Consider the following 25,960-nt stretch of genomic DNA (forward strand, 5'->3'; position numbering starts at 1 on the left):
ATACAAATGTACACAGAAACTTTAAAAAGCAAAAATTATCAGCAAGGCAAGATCTTCAAATACTTCAACATGACTGAAATTGTCAGTTAATTCTATATAGAGTTATTTCCCTTTTATAATGATTTTACAAAAAAGTGGCCTTTCTTGAAGATGCAGTTGAGCCTTTAGTTAAATTGAAATAAGATTATAGTTTTAAAGTAATCATATCTACCATAAGCCTTTTGTCTTCACTGGCATTAAAAGATATACGCAAAAGGTTTTCCGAAATAGTACGACGTTTCAATTGTCTGTCGTACCGATGATATACGATTGAAAAGTGTTTGCCGCAGAAAAATTCCTATGTTTTTTTTAACTTGTTCTTTTTTATCCAGTGTAGTTAAAATGTAAGGAGATACCAAAAACGATATGCCGAAATCCCCGAATGATTGACAACATCATGCCAATAAGAAAAAAATTATTAAGAGTTCACAAAACACAGAAAGCAAGATTAAGCAACACGATTTACATTAAAACCCGGAGCTGATATCATGAGCTTCCGATTGTTTAAGATTTCCCACTCCAATTGACAAATCACCATCCACTGATAAGTCGCATTCCTATATGTCATTAATGTTTAAATATATCAAAGAGGGACGAAAGATACCAGAGGGACAGTCAAACTCATAGATCGAAAACAAATTGACAAAGCCATGGCCAAAAATAAAAAGACAAACAGACAAATAATAGTAAAGATGACACAACAAATGACAATTTAAATTTCCCTACCTTCGATGCAGAAGCCTCCAACCAAATTGAACTTTATTGAGCTGATTTATAACATTTTTATTTAGTTCAGACTGAAAATCCTTACTATTTATAAAATTGGTATGGCATGCACTATAACATATTATGTATAAATTGATCTCCAACACAATGAGATTAGCATTTAGAACAAATACTTAACAATTCCTATTATTTATAGAATTGGTATTTCCATTGACTAATAAATTATATACACTGAGGTGTCAGAGCATTAAGAATATTATAACTACAAAATTTCAGCTTCTAATAGAAATAAGTTTTCACATGAGCTATAAAAATCTCTGTTTTTGCATCTTAATTTTATTCGCGACCTTTGAACTGAAGGCTTTAGCTATTTAAAGAATGTGGTATTTACGCGAGCTATAATATATAAAACTCTATTCGGGATTTTTTCTTTCTGTAAACGCCATAAAACATTCAGTGCTGTAAATTACAGGTAGATAAAGATATACTCTGAAACATAACAGAACGTATCTGCCTAAATGGTATTTATAAATAAAATGTTAATTATCAAAAGTTGAGTTTCCATCTTATATGATTCAATTTCTTCATCGTTCAAAAATCAATTCTAAAAGAAACCAAGATATGTTTTATATTTTCCCCATAAAATCTATAATGAACGAACTATTGCTGTCTGTTTTCTAAAAGTTAAATCCATCGTTTAGTTTCTTGTTTTATGCCTGCGAGGGTTGACTAAGGTTTAGAAATATGGCTATCCCTAGACCCGTCAATAGAAACATTGCTTCGGTTGTGCGTCCGTTTTGGCTGGACAGGATGCAACGTCCGCGTTTAATTCGATTTCTAGTGTAGGGTGCGTGCTGTGCTCTCTGTACATTTATGAGCTTTTGAAACAACCCACTGGGACAAGCTAGGGGTACGTTGATGTCAAGAATACCCTCATTTTCCAAATTTACCACCCTTCATTCCGGTCGTCAAGCCTTGCAGAACCTACCTTTTATATATAAACCAAAAACGAGCAGAAAATCGTTGTTACCACTTTATATGTAACGTTTTTATCTTTATTATCTATCATCTCATACATGTATAAATTTTTTTTCAAATAAACAAATTTGTCAAGAAGAACAAGTATAATTATACGTCTCACCTTGACCTCTTTAAGTTCCTGTAAAGTTCAAGTTCTCATTTTATATCCCCGTCCCAAAAGATGGAAAACAGAGGGGAGATAATATAAATTTGAAATATCAATATCTTTTAAGTAAAGGACATATATAAAATATTTTTATTTTGAAAATGAAATGTGTCTTACCGGTATAATGTGTAAATTGTAATACAGTAACATTTAATAGAAAACCAATTTTGACCTCAACAAGCTTAAGGATTTAAATGTTTCGGAATGTTGATAATGAAGTGATCGATGAATCTTTAAACTTTTAGTTTGACTTTTTGAAAATATCGGCATTTCTTATAAATATAACAAAGTAAAAGTAGATGTAGATGAGGGATCAAAAAGACAGTTCCCCAAACACAGATAAAAAAAAAAGATTTTCAGAGAAATGTGGTATAATGTTTTCTTTTAATTATATTAAATATTGTATCCATTTGACATGACTTTATTTCAATAGCATTGAATAAGTTACTACATTGATTAGTCCATTCGGATAAATATTTATTATGATAATGGCCGGCCAAAACATGATTTACCTTGTGTCGTTATTAAAACTAACAAAATATGAATTTCATCCAAGTAGCAGAGGTAGACCATAAATTTCCTGAATTGTTAACAAAATATACCCACGAACCCAACTGCGCAATGCATTAATTTACAGGCCCGAATGATTTGACTAGACCTACTTGGCCATAACATAACAAGATTCCCAAATCTGGACACATACTATGAAATTTAAACAAAAATCATTAAAAACACATTGTTTCTTATAATAACTGGTTCAGATAAAAAAAAAAAAGGTGTTTTATAATTACCTCGATGCATATAACTTTTGTTTTGTTTTGTGTTTTCCCAAAATAACTCCACATTTTCATTTATTGTTGAACAAAAGTTTTATCTACATTTAACTGTTTCTTAATATATTTCGTACTTTTTTATTATCATGTATTCACTTGTTTTACTAAATGAATTTGACAAGAAGAAGAAAACATACGGCCTTTCTTCAATGCTTTAGTACATTGGACAATCCGGTGTAAAGGTTCGGTGAAATTCTCATTCTAAGAGATAGAGAACAGAGGGGAGATAATATAAATTTCAAATATCAATATCCTTTAAGTTTTAGGAGATATATAAAATAGAAACACTAATTCAGATAAAACACGTGTGTTAATTTCGAATTTAATTTACCTCGAATGGCTGCACAGAAATTTGCTTGAGAATCAACAACGGTGCAACTTTTTTGTCTCCCCTACTAAAACAAAAAAAAAATGATTCCCTCTACCTGGCATTACGTAACTTCGTTCAATATCGAAATAAGGAGAGATTGTGTGATTGCCAATGAGACAACTATCCACCAGAGTTCAAATAAATTATTCAATATAAGCAATTATAGATTCACCGTAGGGCTTTCAACAAGGAGAAACATCTATACACGGTATAGTCGGCTATAAAAGGCCCCGACATGAAAAATGTGAAACAATTCAAACGAAACAACTAACGGCCTGTTTAAAAATAAACAATTTACGAATAACAAATATTACAGACACGTACCAACGACAATTACTGAACTACAGGCACATAAAGAGTAGTCGTTTTGTTTTCCCAAAATAATTCCGTCCTTTACCCTTATTGAGGAACTAAAGTTCGTTATATCTATATATGCAACTATTTCTTATTCTGTTTTTATTATCTATCTTCCTATACATGTATTTATTTGTTTAAATAAATGAATTTGACAAGAAAAGGTATATGGCTTTTCTGCCACGCGTTAGTATACATTGGAGAGAAAAAAAAACCGCGTACGTTCCTGTGAATTTCAAGTTCTCGTTTTTATATTCCCGCGTCCCCAAAAATGATTGCAGACGACGTGATTTTCAAATATCAATATTTTTTTAATTAAGGATTTATAAAAATAAAAATTTCAGTTGAAAATGAAATTCATCTTACCTGGATATCAATGTTTACAAAATAATTTTGACCTCTATATAAGGCTTTAAATATCACGCTGATACAGACAGCTAATATCTTTGCACATAATTTGGACTTTTTGAAAATGTCGGCGTTTTCAATAAATATGACTAAGTTAAAGTAAAAGTAGAATTCTGTATATAATTATGCATTTAAATATTTATTCATGACAATTGACTATCAAAACGTGGTGTACCTTGTGCACTAAAACTAAAATTATATGAATTGCGATAATGCAAGTAGCTGAAAAAAACATCATCTTTCTGAGAAAAAATCTTTCTGGGATCATTAAACACGTTCAATATTCGTTATGTTTTTTTTCCAAAAACAACTCCTCTCAGAGACTTGGAAATTCATCTCTTAACAATAAACCTAGAGTTCCATGCACAATCTACAATTGCAACTGCAGAATTTTGCTAAAAAAGAAACAAAAGCAACTCTCGTTCTTTTCAGTAACACCACCATGACCACCTTTGTGTCGCACCCGATGGAACAGTTACAAACGGTGACTGTATTTTGACATAATATCATGGTATTTGACGAAGCTTTATATCTGAGGGTCTGGATTTATGGGTTCCTCAATTATGGATTCTTTAATTTGTTAAACCATTTTTCTCTAATCTTTATAAATTTTATAAATTTTGCCCATTATTCTCTACTCTTTATATTTCAGCACCACACTATTCTATATTTTTAGCCCTTTATTTTGAACTTTTTGTCTCTTATTCTCTATTCTGTAAACCCCATTCTGACCCTCTTACACCATGCACATGTTATACATGTTATAGACAGAAAGATGTACAAACTTTAAGGTAAACATGATAAAGATTTTTTCCAGAGAACTTTTAATTTAAGAGTATTTCCGAACAGTTGATTAAGAAAAAAATCTTACCTGTATAGTTTTAAGTGCCAGTTTAAAGGTTTGCCTTGACCTAAATAAGTGTTGAATTTTCCAGAAATGTACTAGTATTAAGTGTTTATTTTCAGTTGGTTTAAAAATAGATATCCTGGAATTTTCAAGAAATATGATAAAAGCGTAAATTTTCAGAAAAATGTTGCAAATTCGGAAAACATTTTATCTTGTTGCGTTGAAGTTTTTCAAAATTATTAATTAGTACATTCAAATCGGCAAAATATGAGAATCCTTCTAAAATGTGTTGTCGACCTTAATTATGTTTTGTGGAGTGTTGTTTGCCGTTTGGTCTTATTTTCTTGTCGTGATTTTGTCTGCCTTTCTTCGACTTGTGGTTAATTGGTTGCCCCTTGGTTTCATCCCCAATGGCGGAATTGATGGTAGAGGGTTTACTCCCCTCTTTTGATCGAAAAAAAAAATTGACATGAAATCCGTCCAAAAATATTTTCGCCTCGCTCTGCCAGGCATACGCCCCCTTTCAAAATACCTTGATCCAGCCCTGCGATAATCTCTCCTTTTTTAAAGGCCAATGCATAATGCTTGATACGCATCTTGAACATAGTTGTTAAAGGATAGAATAATTTCTCTATAATTTTTTTTTGAAATTTTAGGGACAGATTGGCTTTTATCACATTTCATCCATTTAAATAACAAAGAAATTAGAAAGTCAGGAACGATCAGTTATTTATCATGATAATTATCAGGTTTACTGATTAATGATACCTTAATTTTTTTTATATTTGAAGGGTGCCACGATATGAATCATTTTCCTTTCCTTTCCTTTTCCTTAGGGATTAGGCATTATTTACCAGCTGTGGATTAGGGAATTTTTCACCAAAACCCTTTTTTTTAGAAAAATAATAAAATAAAATACCCAAAATCCAAGAAATTACCCCCCCCCCCTCCAAGAATCAATTTTAAAATTCTAAATCCCCACACCCCATTCCTTAATTTCTTACTATCAGTGGAAAACAACATTTGGTGTATATTGATAACATTTATACATGCAATACAATTTATAAGCAAAAACATGCATTGTCATACAATTTCAAAACCTTTTCAAAACTTACTTTTACTCAGTCCTCACCACTCGCGACTACTCCACCCTTCTCACCTTGACTGCTTTCACTTTCCATATGCTCTTCATTTTCATGGCCGATCATTTCTTTTCACTGGCTGCCTGTTCGACAGTCTCTATCCTACTTTCATGCTGTTTTTCATACAATTCCCAATATCTTTCTTCCACACGATCATCAAAGTTTTCCAAAATCAAATATTTTACTATATGATTGAGAAAAACATTCTTCTCGAATACAAAAAAAAATAGAGCTTTGCATACTATAAAGAAATTTTACCCAATTGTTCAAAATCAATCTTGTTAGTAATAAAGGAATACTTTTCTTTGCAAAAGTCATGCAATCCAATCATATGAGGAGAAAACAATTAAAAGGGGTTAATTTTCAATTGAAGGACTCAGTTGTTTGTTCAAATTGTTATACACTTTGAAACCAGAATGTTCAATTTCCATTTAACAGCCTTTCTACGGTTATGGCTCTTCTTTTTGTCTCTTTTATTCCAACTTCAGTCCTGCCAACTCTACTCTTAGCTCAGAAAAATTGCTTGTATTTATTTTGCAGTCTTTCACATTGATGTAAAATTTCCTTCACTTTGTCCTACCGTTCAGATAATAAGGAAGCAAGCATTTTCAAATTAAAAAGGTGTTAAACTAAGTTTTTACAGTTTTTACATATATGAAGAATTTAATATGACAGGCAAAGTAGTCCAGCTGTGATGACTAGCTGGTCTCAAGAGATTAAAATGTGAACAGTTTACATGATATATTAAGCTCAGATGATATGAAGGCATTTATCTGAAAAGCAAGATTTAATCATCCCAACATTGACCAATTACCAAAACAGAAAATGCGCTGCTTAAAATTTGCCGTAGTAAATAATTTTAATTTAGTTTTTCGACCCCCCCACACACACACACACATGTGCCGTAAATTTTTTGGGACTTTTACTATAATTCGCAAAGTGCTTTATATGAACTCTCGTTTTAGATTGAATGTTTCTCGTTTTAGTTTAAATTGAATATTTCTTGTTTGAAATGTTTCTTTATTCTTAAATATAATGTTTCTTTATTTCAAATACACAAATAGATTACAGATTTCAGTAATTTACAATTAATCCGATGGCAGTTAAAAATTCGAAAGATCATACATGTAACTTACACTCAACTACAAAAGAAGCAATTATCGCCATTTTACTAAAAAAAAATAATAAGTTTAGCCGGAGGACAATAATCCGATTATTATTGCATAAGATTGGACAATAATATTTATATATTATGAGAACCTTTTGTAATGTTTTAAGACCCTTAACTTTGAATTAATTTATGTTTTGTAATATGTTGCTTGGGCAGTCTTCCCCTAGCTTTCAAACTGTACACTTGTGAATAAATTTCTATATACTGTTTACGGCCTTGTGTTTAAAGCAGCCACAGTGTCGATTATAGACCAACAGACTTTAAATTAATGTAACCCGTACCGAAATTTACGGGGTTATAATATTATTTTAAACGCAAAACCGAGAGTTCATATAAAGCACTTTGCGAATTATAGTAAAAGTTCCTGACGTCAAATTTCTTCCGGTTATATTCTTACCAAAGTTGGGGCTGGGGTATATAGCAATCAGCCTGTCTGTCCGTCCGTCTATTGTCAACCTGTCTGCCAGGACTAATTTCTTCAACATTTGTTGGATTTACTTCAAACCTTGTAGAATACTTGATCATGATGGTATGCATAATTCACCATGTGAAGTATTTTTTTTATCCGAATTATGCCCCATCGATCACCTTATACATGTAAACCCTTTTCTGGCTTTGCGGTCATAAACATTTCGAGTACGATTATCGTATCGTTAGACTGGTCCCCTGTCCTTTATCTGTTTGGCTCTAAGATACCCATATGTTGCAAGGGAGAGGACCAGCCTATATTATCGTACCCAGACTCAGAATTCAACCAATCAAAACACTAGATTGGTGTTTCGAGCACTGAGTAATGTTTTATGGCCGATATTTTCTCTTAGACGAAAGGATTCCATAGTTAGACATACATGTACAACAACTTGTGGTGGCATGTTCCATTGTACTATTGCTTGTGAAAAAAAAAATATTTGTAACTTTCTTTTGAGGTGGATACTTTCCGAAATGATAGTTATGTGAGGAAACTAATTTTACTTTATTTTGGTTAAAACGGACAATCTATAATTTACGAATATTTTACAGTAAAGCGACTTCGAATGAAGGTTGTAAAGAATCAATTAAATTCATTGGTAAACACATTTCATAAAGTGTGTTATTTCATAACGGTCACTTTAGATTAATCATAGTAAATGTGTCAATATAACATTTAAAGCCTGAAGCTAAGATACATATTTTACAAGTTCGTTCTGCAACTTTTCTCCGGTCATATCAAATACACACATAATTTAATTGATAGATGGATTGATCTTTACCCAGTCAAACTTATCGTAATTCTCTATGATAAATTAATTCAATTAATTATATAATTACTGTTTATAACATGACCCCAACACACTATGTTGTTATAACAACTTTACTTGGTATTTAAAGAAAGATAATTTTTTATTCAAGGACTCCGTTTGGATATATTATGTTTGGTTTAAAATAACTAATTTGTAACACTGATATTTTATATTTGGACTTTAATAAATGAATTTGGACTTTACCAATTTGTTTATGTTTATTGAATTGGACTGCCGACTTAGATGTGAATGAACTGTGATATATTCCAATCCATTATCTAAAACCCAATATCTCATATATCGGTATCGAATCATACCAGTTCGTATCTTGTAGTACAATAACAGCCGACTACAGATACAAAAGCTAGTTTCCCCAGCTTCAACACCATCCCAGAGACGGGATCCCACTCAAAGCCATTCCGGCAATGTTTATCAAATTCTTTCTTGATAGTTATGTGATTTTCTTGTTCTAGTATGAAAATATTATTCATACTCCTATCTATAATAGAACTTCTTATCCATCGTTAAAAGCGTCTAAAATTCGATTTTTTTTTGTTTGAATAAATAGATTAAGGAATATGATTATAATCAGTGATTTTTTTTTTTTTAAATATAATTTACATAGCAAAAAAGGGCTAAAATATTATAGAAATTGTGTTACCTCAACCTTATCTGATAAAGTATGTAATAATTTCAAAAATTATTTCTTTTTCGCCGATAGGTTACTGATCGATGTCTGGCCAATATTTCTTCCAATATCTGACGACGTTAGATGGTGAAGGGTAATCTTACAGACGACCATCATACATATGTTAAACCATAGATGTATACATCTATGGTTAAACGATGTCTGTTTTCAATTGGATAACTTCTTATCAACGATTGTCTGCAATCTCCTTAAAGTGGGAATTACTGTATGACTTCATTGAGCTGAATATGTAGTACAGCTACTCTTTTCGCAAAAAATCTTAAAAAGTACTCGTAATTCATGAACATTTTTTATCGTAAGATTTTTTGTGAAAAGAACCCCAGGCTGGCCCCTTCCCTTAAACATCATTACGATTTATAGAATAGAAATTCCGTTTAAGTTCATGTCAAAACATGATCGAGAACCATGATGACACGAAATTGTTTAGCAGGAGACAACGGCAGATGGGTTTAAAAATTCCACATATAATATGTAGCATCAAGATCAGCATTACTCTGTATAATATTCACCGAATGCTGCCACAAATATATTAGATGCGAAAGAACTCAGTGAATATAAGGATTACCTGAATTTGACGATCGCAATACTGGTATACTGGTGGTATACAAATTTATTCCAGTATTGTCTTCCAGTATTGTTGGTTTTTTTTGTGATTGTGTATTGTATAATGATCATATTAAGATATAAGATGGCACGACTTTTCGACACATATTAGTAATAGAGAACAAAATTGAATAACCAGATTATTCAAAATTGTAAAAAAAAAGATATGTTGAACTATTGTCTTTTTTTTTTTTTTTTTTATTCAACAATATATTGCACGCTGTTAACAATTTACCTCACTTGTTTTTTAAGATATCAAGAAGCACTAATATCAATATCATTTTGCTGGATTATAGTTAAATTGTGCATCTTAATGTTCATACACAGTAGTTGCCATGAATGTCAATTTTACTTCTTCTTGTCGTTCCCCATATTAGTGACAAACTTGAATCAATTTATTATTGACTTGGGACAGGCACATGCAGAATGTGGTGGGGTCAAACATGCTTGCGAGTGCCCCCCCCCTTCCCCCCCCCCCCCCTTCCACCTCCTAACCTGGGACTATTCAAAGTTACACTTAATAGAAGGGGGGACATTTTCAGTGTTAGAATAAAAAAAGTATTATGAAATTGAAATAACTCTAAAAATATAAGATGTTAATAGAAACCGAAAAAAAAATTATTGTCCTGTCTCTATTTCTCATCTGATTAGATATTAATTAAACAAATAACTTATAACGCCTCCATTCCTTTTTAAAAGTGTCATTTTCTATCAGCTCTCACTTACTTCAGCCTGGGACTATTATACTAACAGTTAGTATAATAGTCCCAGCTTCAGCAACAGGAAATACTCACTTGAATTAATTCTCAAGTAGATCTACCTGGTTGATGGATATATAATCATACCTAATATATCATGTACTGTGTTACAACTCTAGATTCTACTGAAGAGGAAAGCATGGTAACACTAGGCCACCGAAAGATGAATTTTTATTTCAGTCTAGATGGACGAGTGCATGGTTTAGAACGCTGGACACAGTGCAGGCGTTGTTGTCACGATATCCCAAATATAGCATGAGTTCGAATCCCGGCGAGGGAAGAACAAAAATTTGCTTCCGCAAATTTGCAGATTTAACATTGTTGTGCTGATATTTAGAGTAATTATGAATATAACATGTGTTTCAGCCGTGTATCACCTTAAATGGTGACCCAATAGATGGATATGTCGTAGAGTTGTCACTTGTTTAGACGTACGAGAGTTGTCTCTTGTTTAGACGTACGAATTTGAACATCTAACATTGTTGGGCTGAATTTGAGACGAATTATCTATATATTATGGTGTTAGTTAGCCCTGTATAACCACGTGTTATCCGATGGAGAATGTCTGTCATAAAGTTGTCACATGTTTAGACACATGTATATATACTTTAATTCCTTAAGTTTTTCACGGTAGGTCTTGTCACCGCCGAACACCACCGCACACCACCGAACACCCCAAAATAATCTAAAACTATAACTTAAAAAAAAACAATATTTTATTATGTTATCTTATCTATTTCACGTATTTTAGTAAAAAGGTTAACAAATAAAAAGGAAACGAGACCAATTAATATAACACCCAAAAGAGTAGAACAGTCATCAACACTGCAAAACACCGCCGAACACCCATAATTATACTTTTTTATCATCTTTTTATAATTTATTTTAACTTTTGTTGTAATTAAGTAAAAAGATTAACAAATAAAAGGAAATGAGACCGAATTTTAACATCGTACAGAATAGGAGAGTAACCGACCACACTGAACACCGTAAAACACCGCCGAACAAGAAGCATAGTTTTTTTTTAAATTTTTTTGCTATTTATTTTGTCTACTGGTTATAATTTAGTAAAGAGTTTCAACAAGTGTTATAGAAGGTTTGATAGGTTTAATAATGAAGTAATAAGATAACAAATAAAAGGAAATAAGAACAAATATTTACATCGAAAAAAAATAAGAGTCGCTGAAAACATTGTAAAAAATAGAGATGATAAGTTCTTTTGATGGAAAGTTTTCAGTGGTCATCAAAGCTAAATCAATCGCCAAAAAGCCATGCCAAAGAAAACGCCCGACAAATGAAAGGACAGCCAAGAGATGAACAATAAAACTGATTTTAATATTGTAAATTTTTGTAATATATATGCAAGATTACTGTAATAAATATTTTTAAAGAAATATAACTTTTATTTGTTTGTTAGAAATTAAGGCAGTAACAGGAAGGCGAAATTGAACTACAGAATGACAAAACAGACCCTAAAATGACATAAATATGGATCTCCTGTAGTTGGTGATCGCAATACTGGTATAAAAATTTTGTACCAGTATTGTGACTTTTTTCTTTAAAAACAACAATACTGGTACATTATTGATATACCAGTATTGTAGTTGTATTGTTCACTATACTTTAAGGTGTAGAATGAAAAATGAAATTTAAGCAAAATTAGATATTAAAGATCAAAGGGAGATTAAAATGAACTCAAAAAGATTATAGAGGATAATTGTGAAATCAATTAACAACCAGTTAAAAATAATTACTATACTTGTACAAATAAACAAAAATTATTGTAATTAGTTCATCTTATTCAAACAATTGATAATTATATAAATAATTGCTAATAATTTTATCATATTTCTATATTTTATTTAATTCAATTTAGATAAAAAAAAATAAAGCTTTATTATCTGAGTTATTATTTAATAAATTCAAGCAAATTGTTACACTATAACACTGTAAATTCAGCATTTACATGTATGCGATCGTATATTTTTTACAGATATTTAATACATGTATACTAAGATTCTAAGCATTTGTTTGTCTTTATTTTCTTATCAATCTTTCACAATAAACATGATAAAAGATATCAATATCCATTAAACATAAAAAGTTGCTTAATAGGGGAACCTGATTATAATCAAATTAACTTGTTTGTCTACATGATTGTTAAGGGTAGTTAAAGCAGTTGATTCAGAACCATGGGCAATACAATTTGTAGCAGATATATCTACTGGTACAAATACTCAAATACTAATACTAGACAAGCACTCCTACAGTAAGAGAGCCGTACAGGTGTTATCTAAACAAGCTTGTAATCTAGTAAGCGTAAGAGAAAGTCCACAGACTGAATGCATAAATATCAATATAGGAAGTGGGGGTTGCAGAAATGCCATCTGAAGAAGAAATAAACAATACCAATGCTGATGATACAGTAGCTATAACAGCATTAATGTCAATATAAAATTCACTAAAATATACTATTGAAACTTGGAAATAGAGAGCTGGAAGAAAACATAGAAGAAAGTAAAGAGTTTGTTAAAATGCTGAGACAGTACGGTTCCCTTATGAAAAAAACATCAGAAGATTTAACACTTTCTTTGATTACAATCACAGCTAGTGTACCATCAATGGCATCATCAGTTAAACATGCAATCCTTCCATATAAAATTGTCATGTCATATGATAATATCATTATGCATATACATGTATATGTGACACCTTTAATAAAAGATTAATTACCTATATATATGTATTGTTTATTTAAAAAAAACCCACAATACTGGTACAATACTGGAATACAATACTGGTACAAAATGTTTATACCAGTATTGTGCACAATACTAGTATACCAGTATTGCGATCACCAACTACAGGAGATCCATAAATATATATATTGAACAAAATAAAAAAGAATTCATCTGCCCAGAACCAAAAAAATACCTTAAATAATTATATTGAAATAGACATTGAATCATATGTATAATAAACAGACTTTCACAAACGCTGTATGTATTCTCCGTTTAATTATTCTTTGAAATTGCAATAAAAAATCAACAAATTCAACAGTTTTCTGCTTTAATTGTAACACATTATTGTTTTTTTCCATAGTTTTAAATCACTGTTGGGGTGTTCGGCGGTGTTTTGCGGTGTTCGGTGGAGTTCGGTGGTGTTCGGCGGTGAAAAGACCTACCCAGTTTTTCATATCAATTTATGAAAGTTGAGACATTTCCTTTGATCTTTAATCTCAGTTAAAATTAATATTGTTAACATTTTTTTTTATTCCACTACTTCTCTAAAAACCTTATACAAAGTAACGCTCATCTTGGTGCTACATTCTACAGAGTTATTACACTGTTGTTTTCGAACGCAACTGTCAGCTACGTAATTTTTCAGAACGCAAATTATTCATTTCCGGTTCCGATTCTTTGTTGTTTGTGTTTGTAGCGTTTTTTTTTTTCCTTTACTCGTTTGGGATATGGATGATAAAAAGAAATCATTGAACACAGAAGAAGACGAAGACAGCGACAATAGTAGAAGAGCAAGTAGACGAAAAAAAGCAAAAGTAATTGTTAAACATTTTGTAACCTGCATGCGGTTTTTGCGTGCATGTTATACAACAGCATCGATGCGGCCAGAAAAATACATGTAGTTCTCGCCGACCATAGTATTTTTTATTTAAGACATGTTTGTCACAACTTCAAAAAGAAACATTGAAACGATAATCAAACTTGAATTATAGTTATTGAGCAGGTACTCTCAACTTTTGATTGCATCTGCAGATTTAAATCAGCTCAACTTGCTCAAGTCTTGAGTCAAGAAACTGTCAAATTATCCCCCTTTGATTTTTATTAAAAACAAATTTCTGTTTCTCAGTACTTATGATTGGTTTTAGACAATGTTATATTACATCATTTTTGCATTTGTTTGGGATAAAATCTGTCAGTACATTGAGCAAAAAAAAGTGATGAATTACTTTTGTTGGATAATTTCCATGTCACTGCTCAAATCATAGATGTAGGATGTTAATGTCAAAATTTATATATTTCTGTATGTAATGTTGAATAATGTACATAGAAATAGAGACAGATACTTCAAAAATGTCAATCAGATGCAATGACCTTGTCAGTTGACGCATGTAAATGACCTAAAAAATCAGCCTCTAGAATAGTTAAGTTTTCTGGTAACGATATGATTCAAAAGTATTACAGTATAAAGTGCAATATGAAACATTGCAGACTCATTTAACCCTAAACTGATTTTCCCACATTAATTCAGCCAGATCTATTGTGTATACTCTTAATACATGTAAAAACAGTAATATGAGGCAGGTATTACAGCTAAAAGAGGTGAAGTCTTTTAGCTACAAACATGACAAATGTAGCTACAATGTACATGTATGTTAAACAGTCTTACTTTCTTCAAAATTAAAAGTAGTGAAACAATATTGATTCTTGTTCATGTTGTTACTAAGGAAGTAATTTTTGTCTCGCCTTGACGGAGTCAAAAAGCGAGACGTAGGTATGCTGTTTCCGGTGGCGGCGGTGGCGTCGTCAACAACATGAACAATGTATTAGTTTGTGATTAGGTCTAGTTTATGGTGAACCACAATTGGTAGGTCAATCATATTAGGTATGCAGTTGTATAAGCATTAGCACATCTCATTTCCATGGAAAATATTTGGCCCCACCCCCTCAGTCATGGTCTATTGACTTTGAAACTTTTGCTTATTTTACATGTATTAGTTTGTGATTAGGTCAGTTTATGGGGAACCACTAGGCCAGACTTAAAAATATTTCTGTTTGCCCAAACCCTACCCACCAGTCTCATGTGTGGGTAGGTAGATAGGGAAATTCTTTCTTTTTTTTACTTAAGAGAAAAAAAGGGGAACAAATTATTTTACCTTGTAAACAACTTTCAAAATGAAAGACTATTATAGAGTTTTGTATAAATTGTCAGACAAATATATGCCAGGATCTATATGTACAGTAGTATAAAGATCTTTTCTATTAACAGTTTTTTTTCAGCATTCCACCTCAATGTTCACACTTTTTTCTGAATGTTTACATTGTAAATACAGACACACATTTTAAACGAGTTTATACTCAGTACTACTAGAGAAAAATATTTCCCTGAAATAAGAAAAGAGATCACTGATAAAATCACACCTACAAAATGGAACTGCACCTTCACGAACAAAACTGTGATAGTGCAATTGCTTATAGACTGTTCAAAATATAAGGAGCTGTTTAATAACTGTGAAAAATTCTAGGAAAATATTGAAAACAAAACCAGAAATATGTTATTCCAAATGCATATAGAAAGATTGAAAATTATGGACAACAAATAGCAAGACATATATTGCTGAATTTGCACATACCTATATATATACATATATCTCAAAATGGAGGAAATGACAAACAAATGAAAATAGTGATTATCATAAGTGACATATATATATACCGACACAGAGTCTGTCATATAACAATTGTAAGAAATGTAAAGAAGCTCTGGACAAATATTAAAAGCTATGAAAATGAAATTAAATAATTAATAAAAAGGTCCCTGTAAATATGCCATGCATGATACTTTTATTGTTTTATATTTATATGTGCTGTACATATGTTGGAAAAAACGTTTTTATTTTATTCTTTAAAATTTTTAAGTTAAGGAAAAACTCCATATATATTTGGAGGGTCTCCTAATTAAAGGAGGCTCATACTAAGAAGAAGTTTATTTGAATACAAAATTCAAATACAAAACACTTGAACAAAACACTGTTGACAGAACTTCTGTCAGAATAATATCATTTTAATCAAATTTTAATGCTGAATCAAATTCCTGAACAACTTGGATTGGTTCCTCAAAATCGGGCTCAACAGTCAGAGACAGTCACACAAATTTCATCAGTTTTGTAGCATGAAATCGTCATCACACACTCTATCAAACACCTCTTTCCATGTTTTTGCGTTTTCAAAACGATAGAATTTGTTGGAAACTACAGGGTTTGATTTTAATCCAACCTTTATTTGTACTAGACGGTAACATGTTGTTTTTCATCCGTATCAATTGGAGGCTTTAATACATAACACAAATTGTCCTGTGATAAAGCGCGGTCAGATCGGATCAGGTTATTCTATGCAACAAACTGAAGACGGATACGGATACGACAAAACTCCGCCAAAAAAAACACATCGCGAATTTTGATTAAAAAAAGATTTTGACTCTGGTGCTTTTTTATGGGTCGGTCGGGTTAGGGCAAACCGACCTATTCTTTTTTATGGCCCAAGCAAGCTATAACAGGCCCTGACATATGATAACAAAATGTAAAACAATTCAAACAAGAAAACCTTGCTGTGCTTGTACTGATTTTGTGTCAAAAACTCATCATGCTCATTGACAATGATGGATGTATACCCCATATCCTTTCTTTTCTATACATGCTATATATTAAACAAGTTGATTTAGGTAAAACTCTCTTTCAGTTGAGTGGTGTTGAGTGAATCTCAGTGAAACAAAGTGATTCCTTGGTATATTCTTTATTCATTGATATTTCTTATTTGGAACCCTGTCATGGAATACCTATTGCATCTACTGAGAGATATTAAAGAGTGAGGGACATACAATCGTTAGCATTTCCTTTGAAAAATTCTCCACCAATATTGAATTTTATTTGAATCACATTGCATGTACTGTACATGTATGTCAGATGTAGACAAACATTAATCATTGTTAATCATGTTAAGTATGTAGTAACTACGTATACAAACAGATATATATATTTCTCTAATTCTTCGTCAATTTATCCCTTTCTGCACCCATTGTATAAAAAAAATTTAATCAACGTGTGGTTCGTTTGTTCTCAGTTCTTCATTGGTTTAAATCCGATTATGACGTCGAATTTTCTTGCTTTCCTCTGAATTTCCTATTGTGACGGCATGAACAAAGGCGACCATGCCTGATGACGTCACATAGAAAGAACACATCTTTTTGCAGATCATTCGAAAAGAAGGAATAAATGTGCCTGCGTATTGTTTGAAAATCATTAGAGAAACAGATTTCACCACCAAATCTCGTGTAATACGATATTTATCCACTCTCGACAGTTTAATTTTAAATATTTAAAAACGCTTGGCGAGCCTAGCGTTTTAAATTTCAAAATTTAACTGTCTCGAGTGGAAAAATATCGTATCACACTCGATGCAGTGGTAGAATCTATATATATACAAGTCTAAATTGAAAACAACGTTCAAACCTATGATTGTGTTGGATAAAAACCGCAATTTATATATATATATATATATATATATATATATATATATATATAAACTCATGCTATTTCTAGGAAGGTGAACCCTATATACATGTAGTTTGATAGTTATTCAATCTGCTTCTTTGTTTTAAGATCTGTATGTTGATAGTTTGCTTTTTGTATTTTTATATACACTGTACATGTACATGTATTTATGAATTTTTCTTTAGGTTGAATACAAAGAAATGGATGAACAGTTGGCTAACATATCTGAAGATGAATATTACTCTGAAGAAGAAAAGAAAGACAAAACAGTGGAGAAAGAAGTTAAAGATGTGAAAGAAGTAAAGGAAGTGAAAGAGAAAGTAGAAAAACCTGCTCCAGTCAAATCAGAAACTGATCCAGAAATTCCAGATAATGTTAGTGAAAATGATGACCCTACAGGTAACTATAATGATTTGATTTGATTTTTGTGTTTTTAATGCCACTTTTAAGCACCGCTTTTGGGTTATTTCGTGGCGGCCAGTTTTTATTGGTGGAGGAAGCCAGAGTGCCGGGAGAAAACCACGACCTTCGATAGGAAAACCGACAATCCTGTAACTATAATGCTAGTGTATCTTTCAAATCAGGAAAGAATTTCGACAATCATTTCAAGATAACCAAATGTGTGGAAGTTTTTGCTTGTGTCTAATTTTCATTGTATGCAATCAACCAGGAAATTTATTCTAAACAAAAATTTCACTGTCTATTAAAATGTGTTGTACACAGCTGTAAAATTGAACACTGATTTAACTGCCCATTCTAAGACCAAAATTTTTAACAGCAAATAAAACTCAATGCAAAAATAACATATAAATGTAGGTATGTTAGACAATGAATATGATTAAATATTATCATTAGGGAAACTAAATGTACATGATGTATGCTGTTCTTTTCAAATCAGAAATTAAAACCAACAGACTTCAACAAGCCAGATTATGTTAGTGGAAGTCATCTCTGATAACATTGGTAGAAATGATGATCTTTTAGGTAACACTGTGCTCAGAAATTGAGCCTGACATTGAAAGCACTGCCACTATTTATTTTTGGACAATAAGACTCTGCAAAATTGAAATATCATCTATATGCACTATAAACCAGTAAAAGTCTGAAATGGTCTTTATCTGTACTCGACTGTACTGATTTTTACTCGACCAGTCTGAATTGGTGTACTCCATATTAACCGACTGTAGTCGGAACCATACTTAACAGTCTAAACCTGTTCTCGACCTTTACTAGACCAGAACTTAACCATTTTGTAAGTGTCTGAACTATTCTCAACTAAGTCTGAACCATGCTCGACCTAGTCTGAACCATTCTCAACATGTTATTAAAAGGTCTGTCATATATATGTGATGCTATCAATTTCCCCATTGTACCAATTTCTTAATATATACCTTGTATACTGTAAATACTATTGACATTTCCCTTTTTCTAGGGCTTAACCTGGTTTTATACTTGCGTTTTTCTTTACCATCTTCCTAAAATATTAAATTTATGCAAGTCATGTTGTATTTCCAATTTTATCTTGCTACTGAAATACCATTTCCAAACATCACTTGTATATATGGTGATCTGATATCACATTTTGTCTATAATTTCTGCTACAGGTCTTGAGGGAGCAGCATTCCAGAGTCGTGTCCCCTTTGATAAGATGACATCACAAGAGGCTGCATGTTTTCCAGACATTGTTCAGGGTCCTCCACAGTCACAGAAAGTTTTCTTATACCTTAGAAACAGAATAGTAAGTTTGTACAATGGTCTTAAATAAAAATCAAATCTTCAACAAATATTTCAGAGTTATATAAACTTACCATGCTTACTACTCAGATGCTTGATTCCCATGAAATACTAAAAAGCTGATATGATCATGTTGATCAAACATTTATTATGATAACTTATTTAAGAATTTATTACAAAAAGGCAAATTTAAAACTGATGCTTTGTGTTTCCTATCTTAAGATCTAGAGTAATAAATATTTTAGTTTTTGTTTAAATTACTAAACACAAATTTTAACATGTTAGTTTTGAAAATATTTATATTCTTGCAATTGGTTCCTTTTTTAGCTCACCTGGCCCAAAGGTCCAAGTGAGCTTTTCTCATCACTTGGCATCCGTCATTGTCGTCCCGTTACTTTTACAAAAATCTTCTCCTCTGAAACTTCTGGACCAAATTTAACCAAACTTGGCCACACTTACCATTAGGGTATCCAGTTTAAAAAATGTGTCCACAGCCTGCCAACCAAGATGGCCGACATAGATAAAAATAGAACATAATGGTAAAATGCAAGTTTTGTTTATTATTTTGAAAACCGTTATAAATAGAGAAAATCTGACAAAGAAATATGTTCAAAATGTTGAGCTCTACCAATTGTTTTTTGACGTCAAAACTGTCAGGCAACTTCTTGTAGGAGTTATTGTCCTTAAATGACAAATTTTACCATTTATTTTCATTTTTGCCTATCATCTTGAAAACTATAATAGAAAGAGAGAAACTTTTAAGTTGCAAAAATGATAGGAAAGACAGAATCTATGAATAAGTATGCATGGTCAAATCATTTTGCGTTTTTGCCTTTTATCTTAAATTTATAATAGACAGATAGAAACTTAAATAAGAAAATATAATCAGCAAGACAAGATCTACATTTAAGACAATATGGAGGAAATTTTCAAATGACTCCTTATTGGAGTTATTGCCTTTTAATGACGATTTTTACCAATTTTTTGTGTTTTGCCTTATATGAAAAAAATTATAATGGATAAATAGAAACTTTAAATGACAAAAATGATCAGCAATGCACGATCCACCAACAAGTCAAATTTTGCCAATATAGTTAGCAGGCTGTCACTCTTCATAGGAGTTATTGCCTTCAATGAGGATTTTTTTACCCTCTTTTGTGTATTAGCAAAAAATAAAGAAGATAGAGAGAAACTAAACAGACAAAATGATCAGCAATACAAAATCAATAAAAAAGAGAGTTTTGTCATGAATTATTGTCTACAATGTTGGAGAGAGTCCATTGTTGAATATGCACATAGACCTAGGTGAGCGACACAGGCTCTTTAGAGCCTCTAGTTTTATTTGGAAGCAAAATTATCTGTGAACATGCTAAACGTAAGTGTAAAAAGGTTTACAGAAAAAAACAATTACTGTTTAAAGTTTTATTTATAAAAAATAATATATTTCTCTTTCAGCTTCAGTTGTGGTTAGATAATCCTAAACAACAAGTCACATTTGAGAATGCACTTCCGCAGATAGAACCTCCATATAATAGTATGTACAAGTATACAAATATCAACATTTGAGACTTCACTTCCCCAGATAGAACCTCCATATAATAGTATGTACAAGTATACAAATATCAACATTTGAGACTTCACTTCCCCAGATTAGTATACCAAATGACTAGAAAATTGCTTATTCAGCGTAAAATTGTACAACTATGCTCAAACAGCAAAAGTAACATCAAAGGTAGAAAAATGGTATAGATTATGAATAAATAAGCTGGTCATTGATTATAACAAGTTTTAAAACTCTCATTTATTTTCATTCCAAAAAGGTACAAATCTGAAATCCAAGACAGAGGTTCCGAAAAATACTTGTGTTGTGCAGAGTTATGCTGAATTTATTTTATAATACAGTCGAAATATTAGATTTACAATACAAAAAGATAAGGACAACTTTCTAACAGATATATGGAAATGAAAAATCATGTTTTTGCTGCTGCTCACGTGCACCAGAACTTTAATCAGATATACTAAGAAGAAATGTTGTTTATATAATATTTTAGGTGATGGTCCACTGGTAATGAGAGTACATGCTTACCTTGAAAGATTTGGATTCATCAATTTTGGAGTCTTCAAAAGATTAAAGCCTTTACCTTGTAAGTATGAAAGTTAGAAAAATGAAACTCTTTTATGCCATTTGTATGCTGGTGTTTGTTGTCTTTAATAAATTGATATCAGTGCATATGAAAAAAATGTCTGCTGGCTTGTTTTTACTTAAATAAAAAAAAAAAAAAAAAAAAATAAGTTGACATAAATAGCAACAAACTTTTATTTGAAAATGGGAGACAACTTTTATCTCTTGAAAACTTGAGACTAACTATATTGTATTAAAGTGTAATTAATTATAGCTAGTGCTGTGCTTATGTCATTTATATACTGATTTCTGAATCAACTGAAATATAGAATTTGAAAAAAACCAAGAAAAGATATGTAAAAAACATATGCATTTATTTTTATAGCCAAAAAGCATGGAAGAGTGATTATTATAGGAGCTGGTATTGCTGGATTAGCAGCTGCTAGACAACTAATGTCCTTTGGAATGGAAGTTGTAGTTTTAGAGGCTAGAGTAGGTTCCATTCTCAATTTTATCATATAAATAAGAAGAAGTGGTATGAGTGCCAATGAGACAACTATCCATCCAAGTCACAATGTGTAAAAAGTAAACAATTATAGGTCAAAGTATGGCCTTCAACACGGAGCCTTGGCTCACACCGAACATCAAGCTATAAAGGGCCCCAAAATGACTAGTGTAAAACTATTCAAACAGGAAAACCAACGGTCTAATCTATATAAGAAACGAGAAACACTTATGAACCACACCAACAAACGACAACCACTGAACAACAGGCTCCTGACTTAGGACAGGTGCATAAAAATTCTATGATTATTTCAACTGATGTTTGCTTTATGTTCAGTGACAAATATTTCATGCTTGTTCAGGTTGAGACCTAATTACGGGGTAACAATAAAAAATACAATAGTAAAATAAAATATTGTAGACTAGAAATTTTTTCAAGGATGTGATGCTTCAAAGATAAAAAAATTTAATTTGCAGACATACAAAAACCACTAACGAACTAAAGAAACACTTATCTGATCTTCACTCAGCCCAGAAGTTACAAGCAAAATATTTATAAAAATGTTGAGTGACTTTAAAAGACAAATGATTCATCAAATGCCTATAAATGAACAATATGATACTATTACTGCAGGAATATTAAATAGGCTTAAACCAGCTTTTCATTGTGTACAATTTTGATTTAACAACAGGTTCATGTAGCGATCAGATAACTTTGTTATTTTTATATTTTCATACAATATCAAATATATTTTTAATTAATTGTAGGATAGAGTTGGTGGAAGAATTGCTACATTCCGTAAAGGGAACTATGTCGCTGATTTAGGGGCCATGGTTGTTACTGGACTAGGTGACTATGAAATCTTGTTGATGAATAATTGTATTGTATAACGGTATTAAGAAAGCTTTTTTACATAACTTTGAAAGAAAAAAATATGAGTTGTGAATTCAGCAGATCCCTGAGCTATTTTGGTAATTTATTTTGCATGGAAAAATTAGATTAATATGCTGGTGATAAAACCATAGATTATCATGGTATGCATAAATTTACTTTGTGCTGCTATATGGATTTTTTGTAAAATTATTTTCATAATTGTAAAGATATCAAAAAGAATATATGGTTAATACCAATTGTGACACGATTTTTAAAGATTAAAATTACAAAAGTGTAACCTTTCATCATAATCTTTTATTAGGAAAACAGATTGGAAAATAATGGTCAATTTTACTGAATGCTTAATGACTTAAGGTCAGAGCAAGTTTTTTTTAATTATGTCCACTTACTTCAGTTCTGTATAAGTACAAAAAACTTACTGCACAATGAAGAAGGAGAATGTATTTGATTACTTTATTTTTAAGGTGGTAACCCAGTTACAGTATTAAGTCGACAAATCAACATGGAACTACATAAAATTAAACAGAAATGTCCATTGTATGAAACCAGTGGTGGAACTGTAAGTCAGCGAGAGATATCATCATGCTATTTTCTTCTGTTTAATAACAAAAATGGATAGGCATATAAAAAAACTTACTTTCTGGTCTTTTCATATTTCTCAAAATATTTATTGATGTAATCAGTATATGCTGACTGTCATTGAATTACAGAACAGCTAATACTGATAAAAGATTTTGATCCAGTCTAAGGTATTTTCAACTGAAGATTTCAAAATTGGAACTGGTTCTTTGATTATCAGGTTAAACCTGATATTTAGTCCAAGCAATGACTTGTTGGCTTAAAATCAGGTGTTTGTGTCTCATAACATGGCTTTCTTTGAACCATTTGAACAGTAAAAAGCCCATTCATTTCACAAGTTGATTTAGGCAAAATAACAGTTTTAGTGGTGATTTATAACAGTGAAAGTAATGTGAGTCATTTGTGAGTGAATTATTCTGAAATCTCTCTCTGTATATTTAGTTGGTATTCTTTGACAGGGAAAAAATATAAGGGTTACTCTGAGAAAAGAAAGAGTGATTTTTGTGGCACCTTTTATGTATGGTATGCAGTCTTATCCGATATGTCATCAAAATATGTTCATTTGATATTATTTGTGCAAATATCACTTTTTTAAACTAGAATTTATGAAAGGTATATTTCCAATAGAGATTTCAAGTTGTTCTTAAATGAAGATATAAATGATTTGCCTGTGTGTTCATTTCAAGGTGCCAAAAGATAAAGATGAAATGGTTGAAAGAGAATTTAACAGACTTTTAGAGGCTACATCTTATTTATCACATCAGATGGACTTTAATTTGGTAAATGGAAAACCAGCATCCCTTGGTCAGGCATTAGAAGTAGTTATCAGGTTAGTTAGATTTGTGTTGTAGTTGATGTCATATTTTTTATACAGCTTTATTTATTATGGTGTGTTTTGTTGAATTCCATAAGAGGATATTATGTCTTTTTTACCCTTTCGACTATCATCACTATATGTTATCGCCAGAATAGTCTCTTAATTTTTCTTCAGATTCCATTCCAATTTGGATGAAGGGTTCCAGTCATGAAAACCTCAGAAAAAATGGAGAGACATTTTCTTAGAAGAAAGGGGGAGGGGGAGGCTTGTATGAATATCCCAAATTTATGTCAGGCCGAACAAAACATGTATTTTTTGCTCCATGTTGAAGGCCTCATTGTGACTATGAGATGAAGAACAGCAATAAAAGCACTGTTCCTTTGCTTTATGTTAGTTTTTTTGCTGTGCATGTACTGGTTTTGTGCAGGCATGGGGCGAATTACATTGCAATGTAATGCATTATATTACAATTACTTTGACCATACCATGCATTATATTACAATTACAATTACATGCATTTATCAAAGTAATGCATTATATTACAATTACTTTTGCAAAGTAATGCCATGAATTACACATTACATTTAAAAATTTTATTAAGTGAATAGAAAAATTGAACATTTTGAAAAAAATACTAGAAGTCACAAAAGATTCTAGCATATGCAGTAACTGTTCCATGAATTGAATATAAGTATACATGTAAAAAGTCTATTTAATTCGACCTTTACAATTTTAATTATTTTAACTTAATGTTGACTTTACTTTTATAAATATACTTTTTGTTGTTTTTTTTAATTTTAAACGAAATATTTAATTACTGTGAATTACTTCCCTAATTATAAAATAAACATATATATACCTTAATTAATGAACAATTGTCTAAATGGTGAAAGTATTGATTGTAAAGCAAACTAATTAGTGTTTTATAACAAAGTTTAATTATCTTTTATTTAAGCAAGACAAGATATTTTTGATCTAATGACAACAATACAGTTATGCTTTTCAAATATCAATCTTTTTATGCAGGGAAATGTATGAAATAAGATGAAATAAAGAATATATTCTAATGATTTACGTATTCTTAGTTAATCAAAAAATCTTAAATTTGGTTTAGTTAAAACTCCAACAATATGTTAAAGATGTAGTATGTGAAAAAAGTAATGACATGTAATGCCATGTAATGCATGAAATTACACAACTTTTTGCTAAAGTAATGCATTATATTACAATTACATGTAATGCACAAATTGCTGCATTGCAGTTACTTGGAAAAATGTAATGCATTACCATGCATTACAATTACAAATTTGCATTAACCCATGCCTGGTTTTGTGTCATGGATGGATACCTCATATCCTTTGTATTTCTATGTTATTGTACATATTTTTTTTTTCATTTTCTTCCACACTTTTTGTCATTGCTAGTTCTTGGAGTTGAATGAATCCAGTCTGACTCAAACCAGCAAGTATTTCAAATTCCTGTCAACTACAAACGCAAGTGGATAGTGGGGGCTGGTTTTAGTCAGTCTGATGAATCCATCTTGATGAAATTATACCATAATGTTAACCCCCATGTGCACCTGACTTTTGAATTTC

General features: G+C 31.3%; 3 protein-coding genes across 8 annotated transcripts in view; 2 read left to right on the forward strand and 1 right to left on the reverse strand.

Moving 5' to 3' along the window:
* LOC127724643 (probable helicase senataxin) overlaps positions 1 to 4,843 on the reverse strand; it is a 40,364-nt gene extending 35,521 nt beyond the window's left edge. The window contains exon 1 of the mRNA XM_052231668.1: positions 4,788 to 4,843. The gene's annotated coding sequence lies outside the window, so the exon portion shown is untranslated. The remainder of the gene's footprint in view (positions 1 to 4,787) is intronic.
* The window catches only part of LOC127724635 (E3 ubiquitin-protein ligase rnf213-alpha-like), a 1,011,139-nt gene that overhangs the window by 721,969 nt on the left and 263,210 nt on the right, over positions 1 to 25,960 (forward strand). The gene's annotated exons all lie outside the window — the stretch shown is intronic.
* Positions 13,811 to 25,960, forward strand: part of LOC127724654 (lysine-specific histone demethylase 1A-like) — a 31,803-nt gene continuing 19,653 nt past the window's right edge. The window contains exons 1-9 of the mRNA XM_052231684.1: positions 13,811 to 13,982; positions 17,900 to 18,113; positions 19,319 to 19,452; positions 20,904 to 20,982; positions 21,500 to 21,592; positions 21,956 to 22,062; positions 22,843 to 22,924; positions 23,434 to 23,528; positions 24,235 to 24,377. Of these exons, the coding sequence (XP_052087644.1) occupies positions 13,896 to 13,982; positions 17,900 to 18,113; positions 19,319 to 19,452; positions 20,904 to 20,982; positions 21,500 to 21,592; positions 21,956 to 22,062; positions 22,843 to 22,924; positions 23,434 to 23,528; positions 24,235 to 24,377 (1,034 nt within the window). The 5' untranslated portion in view covers positions 13,811 to 13,895. The remainder of the gene's footprint in view (positions 13,983 to 17,899; positions 18,114 to 19,318; positions 19,453 to 20,903; positions 20,983 to 21,499; positions 21,593 to 21,955; positions 22,063 to 22,842; positions 22,925 to 23,433; positions 23,529 to 24,234; positions 24,378 to 25,960) is intronic.

The sequence above is a fragment of the Mytilus californianus genome, unplaced genomic scaffold (genome assembly GCF_021869535.1).
Source record: "Mytilus californianus isolate M0D057914Y unplaced genomic scaffold, xbMytCali1.0.p SCAF_14, whole genome shotgun sequence".
NCBI lineage: Eukaryota > Metazoa > Mollusca > Bivalvia > Mytilida > Mytilidae > Mytilus > Mytilus californianus.